The 11,468-nt window shown below is 48.3% G+C and overlaps 3 protein-coding genes and 1 non-coding gene across 4 annotated transcripts; 3 read left to right on the forward strand and 1 right to left on the reverse strand.

The window, feature by feature from the left end:
* The first annotated feature begins 66 nt into the window (after window positions 1-66).
* BDQ94DRAFT_t97 lies at window positions 67-138 on the forward strand. The gene has a single exon. It is a non-coding gene; the product is annotated as a tRNA-Thr (tRNA).
* Window positions 115-4,019, reverse strand: BDQ94DRAFT_186205 (ankyrin repeat-containing domain protein). Its single transcript, XM_026775085.1, has 4 exons — window positions 3,731-4,019; window positions 3,380-3,676; window positions 2,463-3,284; window positions 115-2,415 (listed from the first exon to the last, which is right to left on the reverse strand). Exons 1-4 carry the CDS (start codon window positions 3,838-3,840, stop codon window positions 381-383), a joined length of 3,264 nt encoding a protein of 1,087 aa, XP_026628368.1. The 5' UTR covers window positions 3,841-4,019; the 3' UTR covers window positions 115-380.
* Window positions 4,020-4,832: 813 nt separating this feature from the next.
* On the forward strand, window positions 4,833-6,699 carry BDQ94DRAFT_168370 (uncharacterized protein; the record flags this gene model as incomplete). Its single annotated transcript, XM_026771038.1, has 2 exons — window positions 4,833-5,763; window positions 6,491-6,699. 2 exons carry the CDS (start codon window positions 4,833-4,835, stop codon window positions 6,697-6,699), a joined length of 1,140 nt encoding a protein of 379 aa, XP_026628369.1.
* Window positions 6,700-10,709: 4,010 nt separating this feature from the next.
* On the forward strand, window positions 10,710-11,415 carry BDQ94DRAFT_139545 (EthD domain-containing protein). Its single transcript, XM_026765447.1, has one exon. The coding sequence runs from the start codon at window positions 10,831-10,833 to the stop codon at window positions 11,251-11,253; it is 423 nt and encodes a 140-aa protein (XP_026628370.1). The 5' UTR covers window positions 10,710-10,830; the 3' UTR covers window positions 11,254-11,415.
* The last annotated feature ends 53 nt before the right edge of the window (window positions 11,416-11,468 follow it).

The raw sequence follows: 11,468 nt of genomic DNA on the forward strand, positions 1-11,468 counted from the left end.
TTTTTGTGTAACGGGTAGAGTCAGCCGCGCTAAGAGAAGAAGTAAGGCGGTGGCAAATACATATCCGCCCTTATAGCTCAGTGGTAGAGCGCTTGACTTGTAATCAAGAGGTCTGTAGTTCAATCCTGCATGGGGGCATCGGATATTTTTTTTTCTTTTTACTTTCTTGCTTCCTTCATTTTTTCATTCTTTCTTCTACTCACTGCATTTGATGTTTTAAATAATCACGCCACATAATAGGATCAATCAACATTTATTTAGTTTTTTTCTTCTCTCTTTTTCTTCTACCTCGCCATACGGTTCCGATGAATGCTAGAAACTCCAATAATTCCAGTAAATATCGATAAAGCGTCACAGCAGTCTATGTGTATCCCCTGTTGCTATACAACTGCTTTATCAAACGGCCGGGTACACAGTGGGCAGCAACGTGCACTCTGGATGCAGCTCCGACAGTAAGTCACGGTGTCTTTTGACGCTCCACCCTCCCCAGCTACCCCCGGACAGTCCCTGCACTGTGCTCTCTTTCCCAGGGTCTGTGTATCCAAACAAACATCGCAATGCTCATAGAATGGCGCCTGCGGCAGCATGTACCGGACAAACGGGAGAGTGCTTACATGGACTAGATCCTCCTCAGGTAAGCCGGCTTTGGCTTTCAGGAAATCGGTGATCCTGTCCCAGGCCCCTGCATCAGTTATTCCTGGCATGTAAAAGGGATTGTATCTGGTATCGTTAAGGTATATTTTCCTCCGATATGACTCCTGAAGCGGAGTAAACCCCAACTTATCTTCAATATGAGGTTCAATGTTGGGAATCTCAAGTAGCATTTCCACCATTTTAACCTGACCCATGCAAATGGCTGCGAATAGGGGTGTTCGTCCGAATATGTCTCTGGGGTTGGGGTCGCATCCGGTCTTCAAGATGCGCTGCACGAGACTAATGTCGCCTCGCGATGCTGCCCAGTGCAATGGTAGGCGGTGGAATTCGTCTCGAAAGCCGGGACTACACGATTCTCTGAGGATTGCTTCCATCGCGTCTTCATCTCCTTCCACCTCAGCCTTTGCCAAACAGGATAGCCCCCAGAAATATGGGGAGACGTCTGTGTCCCTCATACATCTGGGAGAGCCTGCACCGTTTGCAAGGAGAAGCCTGGTTATCTCGACATGCCCCCTTTGCGCGGCAGCAGTCAGGGGGTCTGCTACATGGTGTTTCCATTTATCGGTGCTGCTTATCCTGGCACCCCACTCGAGTAACAGTTCAACAGCACGCAGGTTGCCATTTGCCGCAGCTATAAACAAGGGGGTTTCCCATCGCTTATTCTCTCGATTGATATCGGCGCCTGCATCTCGTAGAATTTTCATCACCTGTGCATGATCGCCCATGTTGACGAGGGATATAGGACCGAGTCGAATTCCAGCGCCGCTCTTCGCGGCAAAGAATATAGGAGTTTCTTTGTTTTCAGTTTCATAATGAACGTTCGCACCTCTGCCAACTAGCAGCCTGGCCACTTCATGGTGTCCATATGCTGCGGCGTAGAAGAGAGGCGTAAAGTTCTCGGCTGTAGGGGAGTCGACAATGGCTCCATGGTCGAGTAGGAACTCGACTACTGCGCTATTACCAAACCCTGCAGCCCAGGTGAGGGGTGTGCGACCAAGGTAGTCCCGAGTATTTACAAAGTTGCTCTCAGGGCCAACAAGTTCTTCCATGCACTGATCTAGGCCAAAAAGCGATGCAAGGTGGATCCCTGAAAGTCCGTATGCAGTATCTGACAGGCCGAACATTTCTCGCATACACCGTGAAACCTTGACATCATTCTTGATGAATGAAGCGAGAAGCGTGTTGCTGCCCAGGCTCTGGCGGAGATGGTTCCCTAGCTCATTAGCGGAATACTGATAAAACGGGTACTCCTGTCGATGCTCTTGACGACCACTTTCTAACAAGGTTTTCGGATCAAAGGCGTCGAAGGACACGTACGTGAGGCAAGTGTCAGTGAGGTATTCATGTACTGTTGGATACCAAGCCTTCCACGTTCGCTTCAAGTACTCCTGGGCAGTAAGATGCACCAGCTTAGCCGTGTTGCTGCTTTTGTCAACCGTGATCAAGCCGCAGCAGGCAGAAACTATCTCTTCGATGTCCGTGACATTCATTTCGTCAAAATCGGGCTCACCAATCTCAACCGCAATAGCATGTTGTAGCTCTAGAGCGCTAAGTGGCCGTGCAGAGAAGGTGATCCACCCAAGCACTCTTTTGGCAAGCTCTTGAGAGAAGGAGCTTTGCAGGCTAATCCTTTTCAATGTCTCCTCGTATGCATGGTCGTAAGCCCCCGAGCCCGACTGAAACTTACTTCCAAGTGCTCGGACTCTCTTTTCATTCTTCTCATCCAGGATTAAGTTGTAATAGAGACGCACGAGAAGGAATCTACACGAGTCAGTAACCTTTCGATATCCCGGAACTATGTCACTTACATTCCATTAGCGGATTCAAGAATTTGGTTTCGAATATAGCCCCAGAGCTCAGGTTTCCTTCGAAGAAAACCCGGGAGATAGTCGAGGTTCCCGTCGAGGAAGCTTTCCATGTCGTCTCTGCTGGCTTGGACCTCCAAAGTAATACCCCTAGACGATAGAGTTCCAAAATAATCGCCGGGTCGGGCAGTCGCGAGGAGTTTAACCTTTGTACGACCACCAAGGTCAAGGAGGTTTCTAGTCCAGGCAAGAAATTGACGCCTCACATATACGTCGTTGCACTCATCCAGTGCATCAACAACCAACAGGACTTCACTGCATTCGGACAACACCACATCGAAAACCTTTTTGATATTTTCTTTGGTCAAACGGGTAGACCTGGGTGGGAGAAGGTAGCGTCTTTTGGTGATAGTCTCATACAAGCGTTGATTTCCCTGAAGTAACTGTCTTAGGAGGCTTGACAGAAGCTCTGTGAATTCGAGACGTTCCTGGTGATTGAAATAATGATAAGCAACCGCGACGCCGCTATTGTGGGCAAGCTCTTGCTGGAAATGGTCGACTGCGATCGAAGAAACCATCGTTTTGCCAGCGCCAGGAGCCCCGGTGCAGAGAAGGGCCTTGCTCTTTTCATCAGAGATCCAACAACGGAATTCTTCACTTTCAAGGAACCATTCACCCGTGCCTTCGCGCCGGGAGCTCAGAATTCTGTGCTTTTGTTCCGAGACGTCAACAGGACAAATCCAAGCAAGCGTCTCATTGCGCTGCTGCATGTCGTGGTGGCCCTTCATGGACTGAATGCCTGCCCCAATCTCCAAGGTGAGATCTCTATTGGACCAACATCAGCACTGATTATCTTGAAGCATACCGGATGAAAACTCCGATCGAGCACTAGTAAAGCCAAGAAAAGATGTCGTTCATACTGATTGATTTTACCCATAACCAAATTCCACAGCGAGAGACAATAAGTGATGCGATTCCGCATGCTGTCTACCTCTGCAGGGTCCCATTTCACTCGACTCCATGCTCGGACGGCCTTTGTCTTCCAGTCCGAAGTTGCAAAGGCAAGGACATTGTATTTGCTCAACTTGTGTTCAATCTCTAACAGGACTTCACGGCCTCGTTGGACGATTATATCCAGTTCCATTTTCTGGGTCGTACTGAGGCCTTCGTTAGGAATATCATTGAGATCATGAAGAAGCGCCCATAGGCTTTTTACACTATTGATGATGGTGAGCAGCTCTTCAGAAGATAACGTGCGGTTACTTACTTACTCTCCAGAGATAGCCTTGAAGCCACTCGGTGCCTGGGCGAACCGCTTTTTTAAGTCATCGGCGAGTTGCAAAGTAGCCAGGAAATCACCGACACCAAAGCCGAAGCTCATCTTGAACAGCCCAGACAGATTACTCGAGCTCGTGTGTGTTGATGGGACGCAGTCACAGGAAGGATGGTGGAATTTAATCAGGATGCGACAGAATGCGACCGAGCTGGAGGTGGCTGTGTTCAAGGGGGCTTAGCGCTTATGCTTGACGGATTTCGGTTACAGTCAGGGAAACTGCGGGGCCGTCCTGTAATACCAGAAGGAAGTCAAGTTCTACAGGAAGGTATAAATGACAGATAATATGTGAGTGTAAGTCGATGCTGGGTATGTAGTGATCACAGCTTGACAGATTCCTCATTTTGACGATGTTGGAAGGAAAGGGTAAGAGGGTTATATGATGATCGCTGCGAGGCTGAAACACGGCCTTATCACCCGATCGTTTAACCTCGCATTAGACTGAGATGGCATATGCAAATACTGTCTGCTAGTAGCCATACAAAATATTCTGTGCGCCAGACCAGATTATGCTCCCCGTTGGTTTTGCTTGCCGTCCCTTGACAGCCAACTGTTAGTCCATGGAACTGACAAACAGCAACGCACAGATACTTTGCAATTATTTGCCGACTTTTGTGTTAGAATAATGCGAAGTAGAGAGTAGATCCAGGAACACAAAGAAAAGCCGGTTCCTGACCATTGCTCACTCCGGTTAATCCTGATGGTGTTTCATCGCATGGGTCGAGGAAATCACCGATGTAGGAGTACCTCCTTATGAAATTTCCATCGGGGCAATAGTCGGCAGTATATTCCTCTAAGTTGGTAATATGTACATCAAATTATATAGCAAGCTGAAGTAGTTACCTCAGGATGAGCAGTATATGATGATCGGGGTGACTCGTTAAGCCTCAATTTGCCTATTCTCACCTCTTCATTCCCGTCTCTCACCAAACCCAGCCAATCTATCAACCCACGAAGCAACTTACAACCTGTCTATTGTACTCTTCACCGAAGCAGACAACCAGTTCAGCCACCGAGCACTATATACCCTCACCTTTCAAATGGAAAGATCTCCGTTGGGACAGCTGGGAAAGCTGCCCTACGAAATCCGACTGGAGATCTACGAGAAACTGTTCACGATAAAGAAATCACCTTTGAAGATCCTTCGCTGCTCGCGAGCAATCTCCGGGGAAATAACCGATCGCCTCTATGACACCCTCGACATACATCTAACTCCAGTGTTCAACGACCCCTGGGTCGAGATTCACTGCAAACGGCTGCGATTGCGCTGGACCATACCCAATCATTCGTACTTTGTCCAATACCGATTCTCACGGGCCCCATACTACAAGATGAACTTGGTGGTTCATATTTACGCACCCGACCCACGAGACCCAGGCCAAATAGCCCTGCTCTGGCAAAAGGCCCAACACTTGGTGGAAACACTTGAGGACGCCACTATTGCCTCCATAGTTATCCGCCTGCGAAAGCATAAGAGTCACGACTGGCAAGAGGAAGGTCATGTGGTGGAGAGTATCCCTTATCCAAACAACTCTCGTCCTGATTACCACATCGTTTTCCTACCCTTCTGTCGCTTATCCAATGTTGGATCCTTCCGGGTGTTTCCAGATACTCGCCGCATGGACCGTGTCGCCGACTGGGGTCTGATAAACTACGGTCGGGACTTTATCCTGAACAATGGTTACCAGGACTATAACGATGGCCCTCTCAGTCAGGACCGACAGTACCGGGATATTGTCCGAGAGTTTGATAATATCGACGCCCTGATTCGAGATACCAACTTTTTTCTGGAAACACGTCTGGACACTCTGCATGGCCATACAGCAGCAATGCTTCGCCTTGATCGAATCGCCCATTGGCCCCTGGGAGCACGCATCGACAATCATAGGATCATGCGTAGCTTGCTGGATATTCGGCAGCACCCAGGCTTAGTGAAACTTCACGATCCCGGGCTGAAGAGTCATAGCCGCCGTATGTGGGCGTTCCGTAACATGTACCACCTTTCTTCCTCCGTACTAGACAAGGATTCATGGGAAGAGTGGCGTTCGTGTTACCCCGAAGGACTCGGTCCCCATGATAAGGACAGTATTGATGGTCAGACGGACACAATCAGGAGAACTCCCTGGTGTTATAATACTTGGGATTCCACTCTGGAAAACTAAGAATACGAGACCAGTCTTGAAAACTATTTGCAGCGGAATTGTGGCGGCTCTTCTGGATGTCGCCGCCCCGGCTTTGAACAGGAGTGGTGTACAGACTGCCGTCGGATAGGATATCGGACTGGGTGTGACCAAGAGTGCGAGGATATAGATGATCCTTACAATGGGGAGTACTCCGATTATTGGAGCATCATAGCTCGTGATTTTTCTGATCCTAATATGTGGTAATAATGATAGCGAAATGAGTAAGTACACATGATTTGAGCCCTGTTGACAAAATATGGACCTGAAATCCTCCTAGCCATGTATACATGTAGTCTACTGCAATTCTACTGGTACTGCTACTAGTACTGTTTTCTTTTTGCTTTCAATAGTAGTCTGACCGTTGTCAAGATATGTTAACCACCCTGGCATTCGGGAATGTATACATCTTCAAGCAAAGGGCTAAGTGAAGCTTGGGCTTCATGCCATCGTTGACTGGCTGCAACAGTGCACAAAGTCATCTGTACTCAAGGAAAATGGACTTATTATAATGGAAGTCCTGATCCACCTCCAGATCCCTGTGAAGTGTACCGTATCCATCTCCCGCGTCGTCCCCGTCACCACCGAGGCCGGTACCTCCTTTAGCACCGTCTCCCCCTTCTGCTCGGGAACAAATGTGTATCTTTCCAGACGTGCCGTCGTTTCCTCAGGATTCGTCTCGTTGTCCGAATACACCAGTCGCACGGCCTTCAACCTTTTCTATTAGGCTTCTCCTCGCCTTTGATCTTGTCGGCTGTCGTCTCCGCTTGCTTCGCTGCTCCCGAGACATACAGACAAAGTTCGAGGACTAGCTGTCACCTAAATCTCCATAAACCTTGTCGTTCACTTTCCTTTCGTATATCTTATTTCGAGGAGTGTGCCTAATCTCGTTGAAAAGATTCCTACCGTTCATCTTTCGCTTCGAAGATAACGTATTTGCTCGACTCTTTGTTGGGGTATAATCTGCCTTGCCTGTGAGGGTTCAACATTTCCCCAAAGGTGACAACGGATTCGAATATTTGCTCACAGTGAAGAAACATTCTATGGACATCCTTTGATAGCCTCCCATTGTTCAGGAGGCTGCGGTAGGTGTGGACCATCATCGCGTAAAATCTGCATCTTCACAGACGTCGAGATCGCGTCTGCTGGCGCTACCATGACTGGTTGCTGCGGGGGGCTGGAAGATAGAGGCAGGCTGCCTAATTGTAGCGGAATACTCCAGCCGCCTGCAGTGGAGTATAGGATGGAGGAGGTTGTGCCGGGAATACCGAGAAAGTAATGCCATATGTCGCTCAGGGCGTGCCATAGAACGGCTGCGCTAGTCCCGCTGGAGGGAACTGTGCGTTGGGAGGGAATTGCAGCTGTCCAGGGGAGAAGTTCGGATAAGCAGGGCTGCCGGTTTGAGGGTGCGGTCTCTATCTTAGAATAAACTCAGTTATCGTCATAACTTGATCCTCAATTGTGTCCCACAAGAGCAGCTGATATGTGATAGATGGTTGCCTACTCACAGTTTGAATTAGAGGCCATGCGGTTAATGCAGCCCGGATTCACCACCGCGGCTCAACAGCTATCGTTAGACTCGTTCTCCATCATAACAACCTCAACAGTAATGGATACTTGGCATAATCCTAAACTCGCCCACCACGTGCGTTCCTTCGACGGATGTAGGTGTTGGAGACAGGATGGATCCCGTATGAAGAGGCCTGGCTCGATGCGTGCACTCAGCTGGAACACCCGACGATCAAGCTAGCCATGCGTCGGGATGACGAACCCCGGAAAATATCGGTTTTGTGCTTTGCAATTTCGCCGGCACCTTCTTCGTTTCCGATCGACACTGGAGATTCTACATCTCGGGGGCAAAAAAGATGCTTGACAGTGAGGGAGATGATATGTTTGATGGGGGTGGACCATTGGTTCTTTGCAGGAATTCACCCTCCTCCACGATCTTGCCGTCCGACATGCCCATCCGCTTCGACTGGCCTCGCATGGTAGGGCAGTGCAACACCACACACAACTCCTTGGAGCACTTCCTGTCTATTCAGCTACTGAAGATTGGGCATGTTGTCGAGGAGGATTATCATAGTCTTCTGTCGGAGCTGTTAGATGTGGTGCAGCGGCGGGACTGGTTTCGGCTCGAAGAACTCATAATCGAAGCTGAAGATGTAGAGAACAAGCCCATTAGATCCTTTGATACGAGCATGCACGGCCGCTGGTGTTACAATTACCCCTATATTGCAGCAGGTCTGGTAGTAGGTGCATGGTGGTTATAATTGGACCTAGCTGGGTTGTTTGTGTTCCATGATACTACTGAAGTTTATTCATGAAACTTCTAGACTGTGACTGTTGCTTCGTCCCTTCACGCTAGTAAGCCATTAAATTGCATGATGTAAAGCACAGTTTCTTCTTCTTGTCTCCCATCTCCTATATATATGAGCTCTAGTCTCGATCAGACCAAGAACCCAGATTTAAAACGCTCTTACAGTTCACATCGAGTTGTTCAGCCTTTGGTTAGCTTTTCGTATCGGCGGAGGTCCGGTGTCTCATTTGTCGTGGTGGTTATTGTTTCTCTTTGGGAGGTGTGATGGAGGACACGGATAATCGCGATAGTTGTTCTATAGATGCCTGACCTTCCTACATTACCAGGAATAGATGATATCCTCCATCCAACGAATATATTTCAAATCCCACTATAAGAGTTCCTTTAGAAGATAAGATAAGCACATACGACCACAGGGTGTGGAAAACAGGGCTTCCCGTCCGCTCAGCCGTACTTAAGCCACACGCCGGGAGGTTAGTAGTTGGGTGGGTGACCACCAGCGAATCCCTTCTGTTGTATGTTTTCATTTTTGATGTCTTCCCAGTGTTGCAACTTTTGGCAAGATGAAAGGAAGTATGCAATTGGGGTCACACAGTACAAGGGTGTTGTAGCAGATCTCATGATTGTTGGGAGAGGAGGCGGGTTCTGCTGACTACTTTATTCCTCCCGCAGGCGGACGGGTTCCCTTCTCGATTGCTGGATGCGCCTTAACTGTGCACAAAGAGAGACCATGAGTACCCTTACCATTTCAATCACTCCAGTACCTTAATGAATGTATCAATCTTTGGGTCTTTATAGTTCCTACTCCGTTAATGCTTTTCTTCCTTATGGAGCTGAATAACATCAGTATCCGAGCTAGCCAAGGAGACAGCAACCGAAACTCCCAAAGAGAGAGAGGGTGGGGCAAGTGACTGGTGATGAATAACACGGAAGAGACTGGACTTGCTTCCATTTCTACACAAGGAAATTCAAAGCAGATATCGTGCAGTATTCTATTAAACATAGCCTGGTAAGTTAGGCAATGGCATTGGCTGTTAGGATGCTGGGTAAGGAGTGGTTCCTGGGGCAATGTCTTGTGAAGTATCGATATATGTCTATCTACTGCGGGTGTACTGTACATAAAAAGGGATATGGATCTCCACTGTTGAATTAGCAAATAACGATTGAAAATGAAAGAGAATTAAACCTTAGAAGCCATTGATTTATTGTTGAAGAATCAGAGCGTGATAGAGCGTAAACAGTAAACAGGATACCTCCTATCTCCATCCTGATACTGTCACTATTTACTAATTACTTAGTGGCAGTCTCATGAGAATAATGACTTATAGAAGGTATTGTTACTCATAATACACACTTTCCTGTGTATTATATAGCTACTACTAGCGTCTATATTTCGTATAACTTGGCGCCCTCTCGTATCAGTGATGTTAGACTCCTTCAGAAATGTTATATAAAGGACGGGGAGGATGGACTTCGTACCTTCCACCAACAATGACAGATACGATATTACCGCCCAGCAGTTGCTTCATTACTAACCTTTTCCCCGAGGACCCTTGACGATATTTCTGGATGAAATGGACGGCAATATCAGTCTTCAATTGTCGCTCCATACACTAACGCGGAAGGTAATCACCCAGTTTCGGTCCTCGACGCGCCAAAAGCGGACCACGAAGCGAAGGCGACCCCAATGGCCCACACCGCGTGGCCGAGAAAGCCCAGGATTGCAAGTGCGAATCTCTGCTGCGTGATAGCATGATACCAGATCTGGGCCCTCATCATGCCGATTGATATTGCACCTGTGAATCGAATATTGTATTTGACAGGCCCCAATGGGGCTTGTCATGCTGGAGGAGGAGAGATGGTGATTTCAGCTAGACCTGTTGGCACCGGGATCAATAGCACCTCTTCTTGTTGGCAGATCAGGGTAAGACACCGACCAGTACTCACCGATGTTCTATACTTCTACTGCATAAATAAGGCGAACTAACTGTGAGACCCCGACATTGGGGGCGGGCAGCGCGGATGGACGCAATAGTGGATACTCTATTAGGTTCGGACCGGTACGGCTGCCACGGACCACCACACTGTCACAGACCAAGACACCAATGGATAGTGCTATAGATTTTTAGAGATATAGAACCCCAATGCAATTATCCAGGACTTGTTGACCACTAATATATTTTGACGCGTTGATCTGAGGCAGTGCACGCAGTAGTCTGTGGATAGTCGGAGTGATCTAAAAGGGTGGGTCTGTTGGCAGCCAACGAGACATCAGATTATGACCGAGTAAGCACTAAGCGCCCATGGAACCAACTACTTTTCCCAAATAGACAAGGCCAGAGATGAATGAAAGAAAGCCTATATAACCTGCCACTTTCCTTAACCCCTCTTTAACACTTCTCCTCACTCTCGAAGTCCCCCCAATAGCGTCTCATCTGAAGAAATCTCTACAACAAGCAAATAATCCCAAGTCAAAACCCCATACTTCAAGCATTGCACAATCTCTTTCTCATAATTCAAAAGTACCAAATCAACCCCAAAATGTCCGTCCGGGTCATCATCTACGCCTACCGCAAGCCCGGCCTTGACCTCCAAACCTTCAAGGACCGTTACGAGGCCCACATCGAGCTGGTCAAGCGTCTCTCTGGCGACGACTTCCCCCTATCCCATAAGCGCATGTACGTCGCGCGCACCACTATTGAGAACCCCCAAACGGGAGAAAACAACAACTCAACCCGCAATGCCCTCACTCCCGCTACTGTTCTCGTCGGCCAGCAGACGGACTTTGACTTCGACGCCTATGCCGAGCTCACGTTCGCGGACCAGGCTGCCTTTCAGACGTTCTCCGCTAAGGTGATGGCACCTGAAGCCGCGGCGCAGATTGCCGCAGACGAGGAGGGGTTCTTGGATCGGAGCAAGTTGGGGATTGCGCTTTTGGGGGATGTGGTGGAAACTACTAACTGAAGACTGAAGAAGGGATAGAAGGGGTGTGTGGTGTGACTGGAGATGAATACCTTTTGAATTTCCTATTTTAAATGAGCTAAAATGTACATTTGAATGTCTTTTAGATCAATGTATGACGCTAGTTGCTTATGGGTGGTGATGGGAACCCTTTCAAGACTAGACGCACCATTCTGATCCTCCTAGTTTTGTAAGGAGCTATTGCAATGAAGTGATGT

Source organism: Aspergillus welwitschiae (genome assembly GCF_003344945.1).
Source record: "Aspergillus welwitschiae strain CBS 139.54b unplaced genomic scaffold BDQ94scaffold_9, whole genome shotgun sequence".
Classification (NCBI taxonomy): Eukaryota; Fungi; Ascomycota; class Eurotiomycetes; order Eurotiales; family Aspergillaceae; genus Aspergillus; species Aspergillus welwitschiae.

Excerpts from the sequence above, each read along its gene's own strand:
- BDQ94DRAFT_186205 (XM_026775085.1), bottom strand. The coding sequence starts at position 3,840 with ATGAGCTTCGGCTTTGGTGTCGGTGATTTCCTGGCTACTTTGCAACTC. Across the intron at positions 3,285-3,379 it reads GTTATGGGTAAAATCAATCA|AGATCTCACCTTGGAGATTG; the intron begins GTATGAACGACA and ends TTGGTCCAATAG. Across the intron at positions 2,416-2,462 it reads CTTGAATCCGCTAATGGAAT|ATTCCTTCTCGTGCGTCTCT; the intron begins GTAAGTGACATA and ends TGACTCGTGTAG.
- BDQ94DRAFT_139545 (XM_026765447.1), top strand. The coding sequence starts at position 10,831 with ATGTCCGTCCGGGTCATCATCTACGCCTACCGCAAGCCCGGCCTTGAC.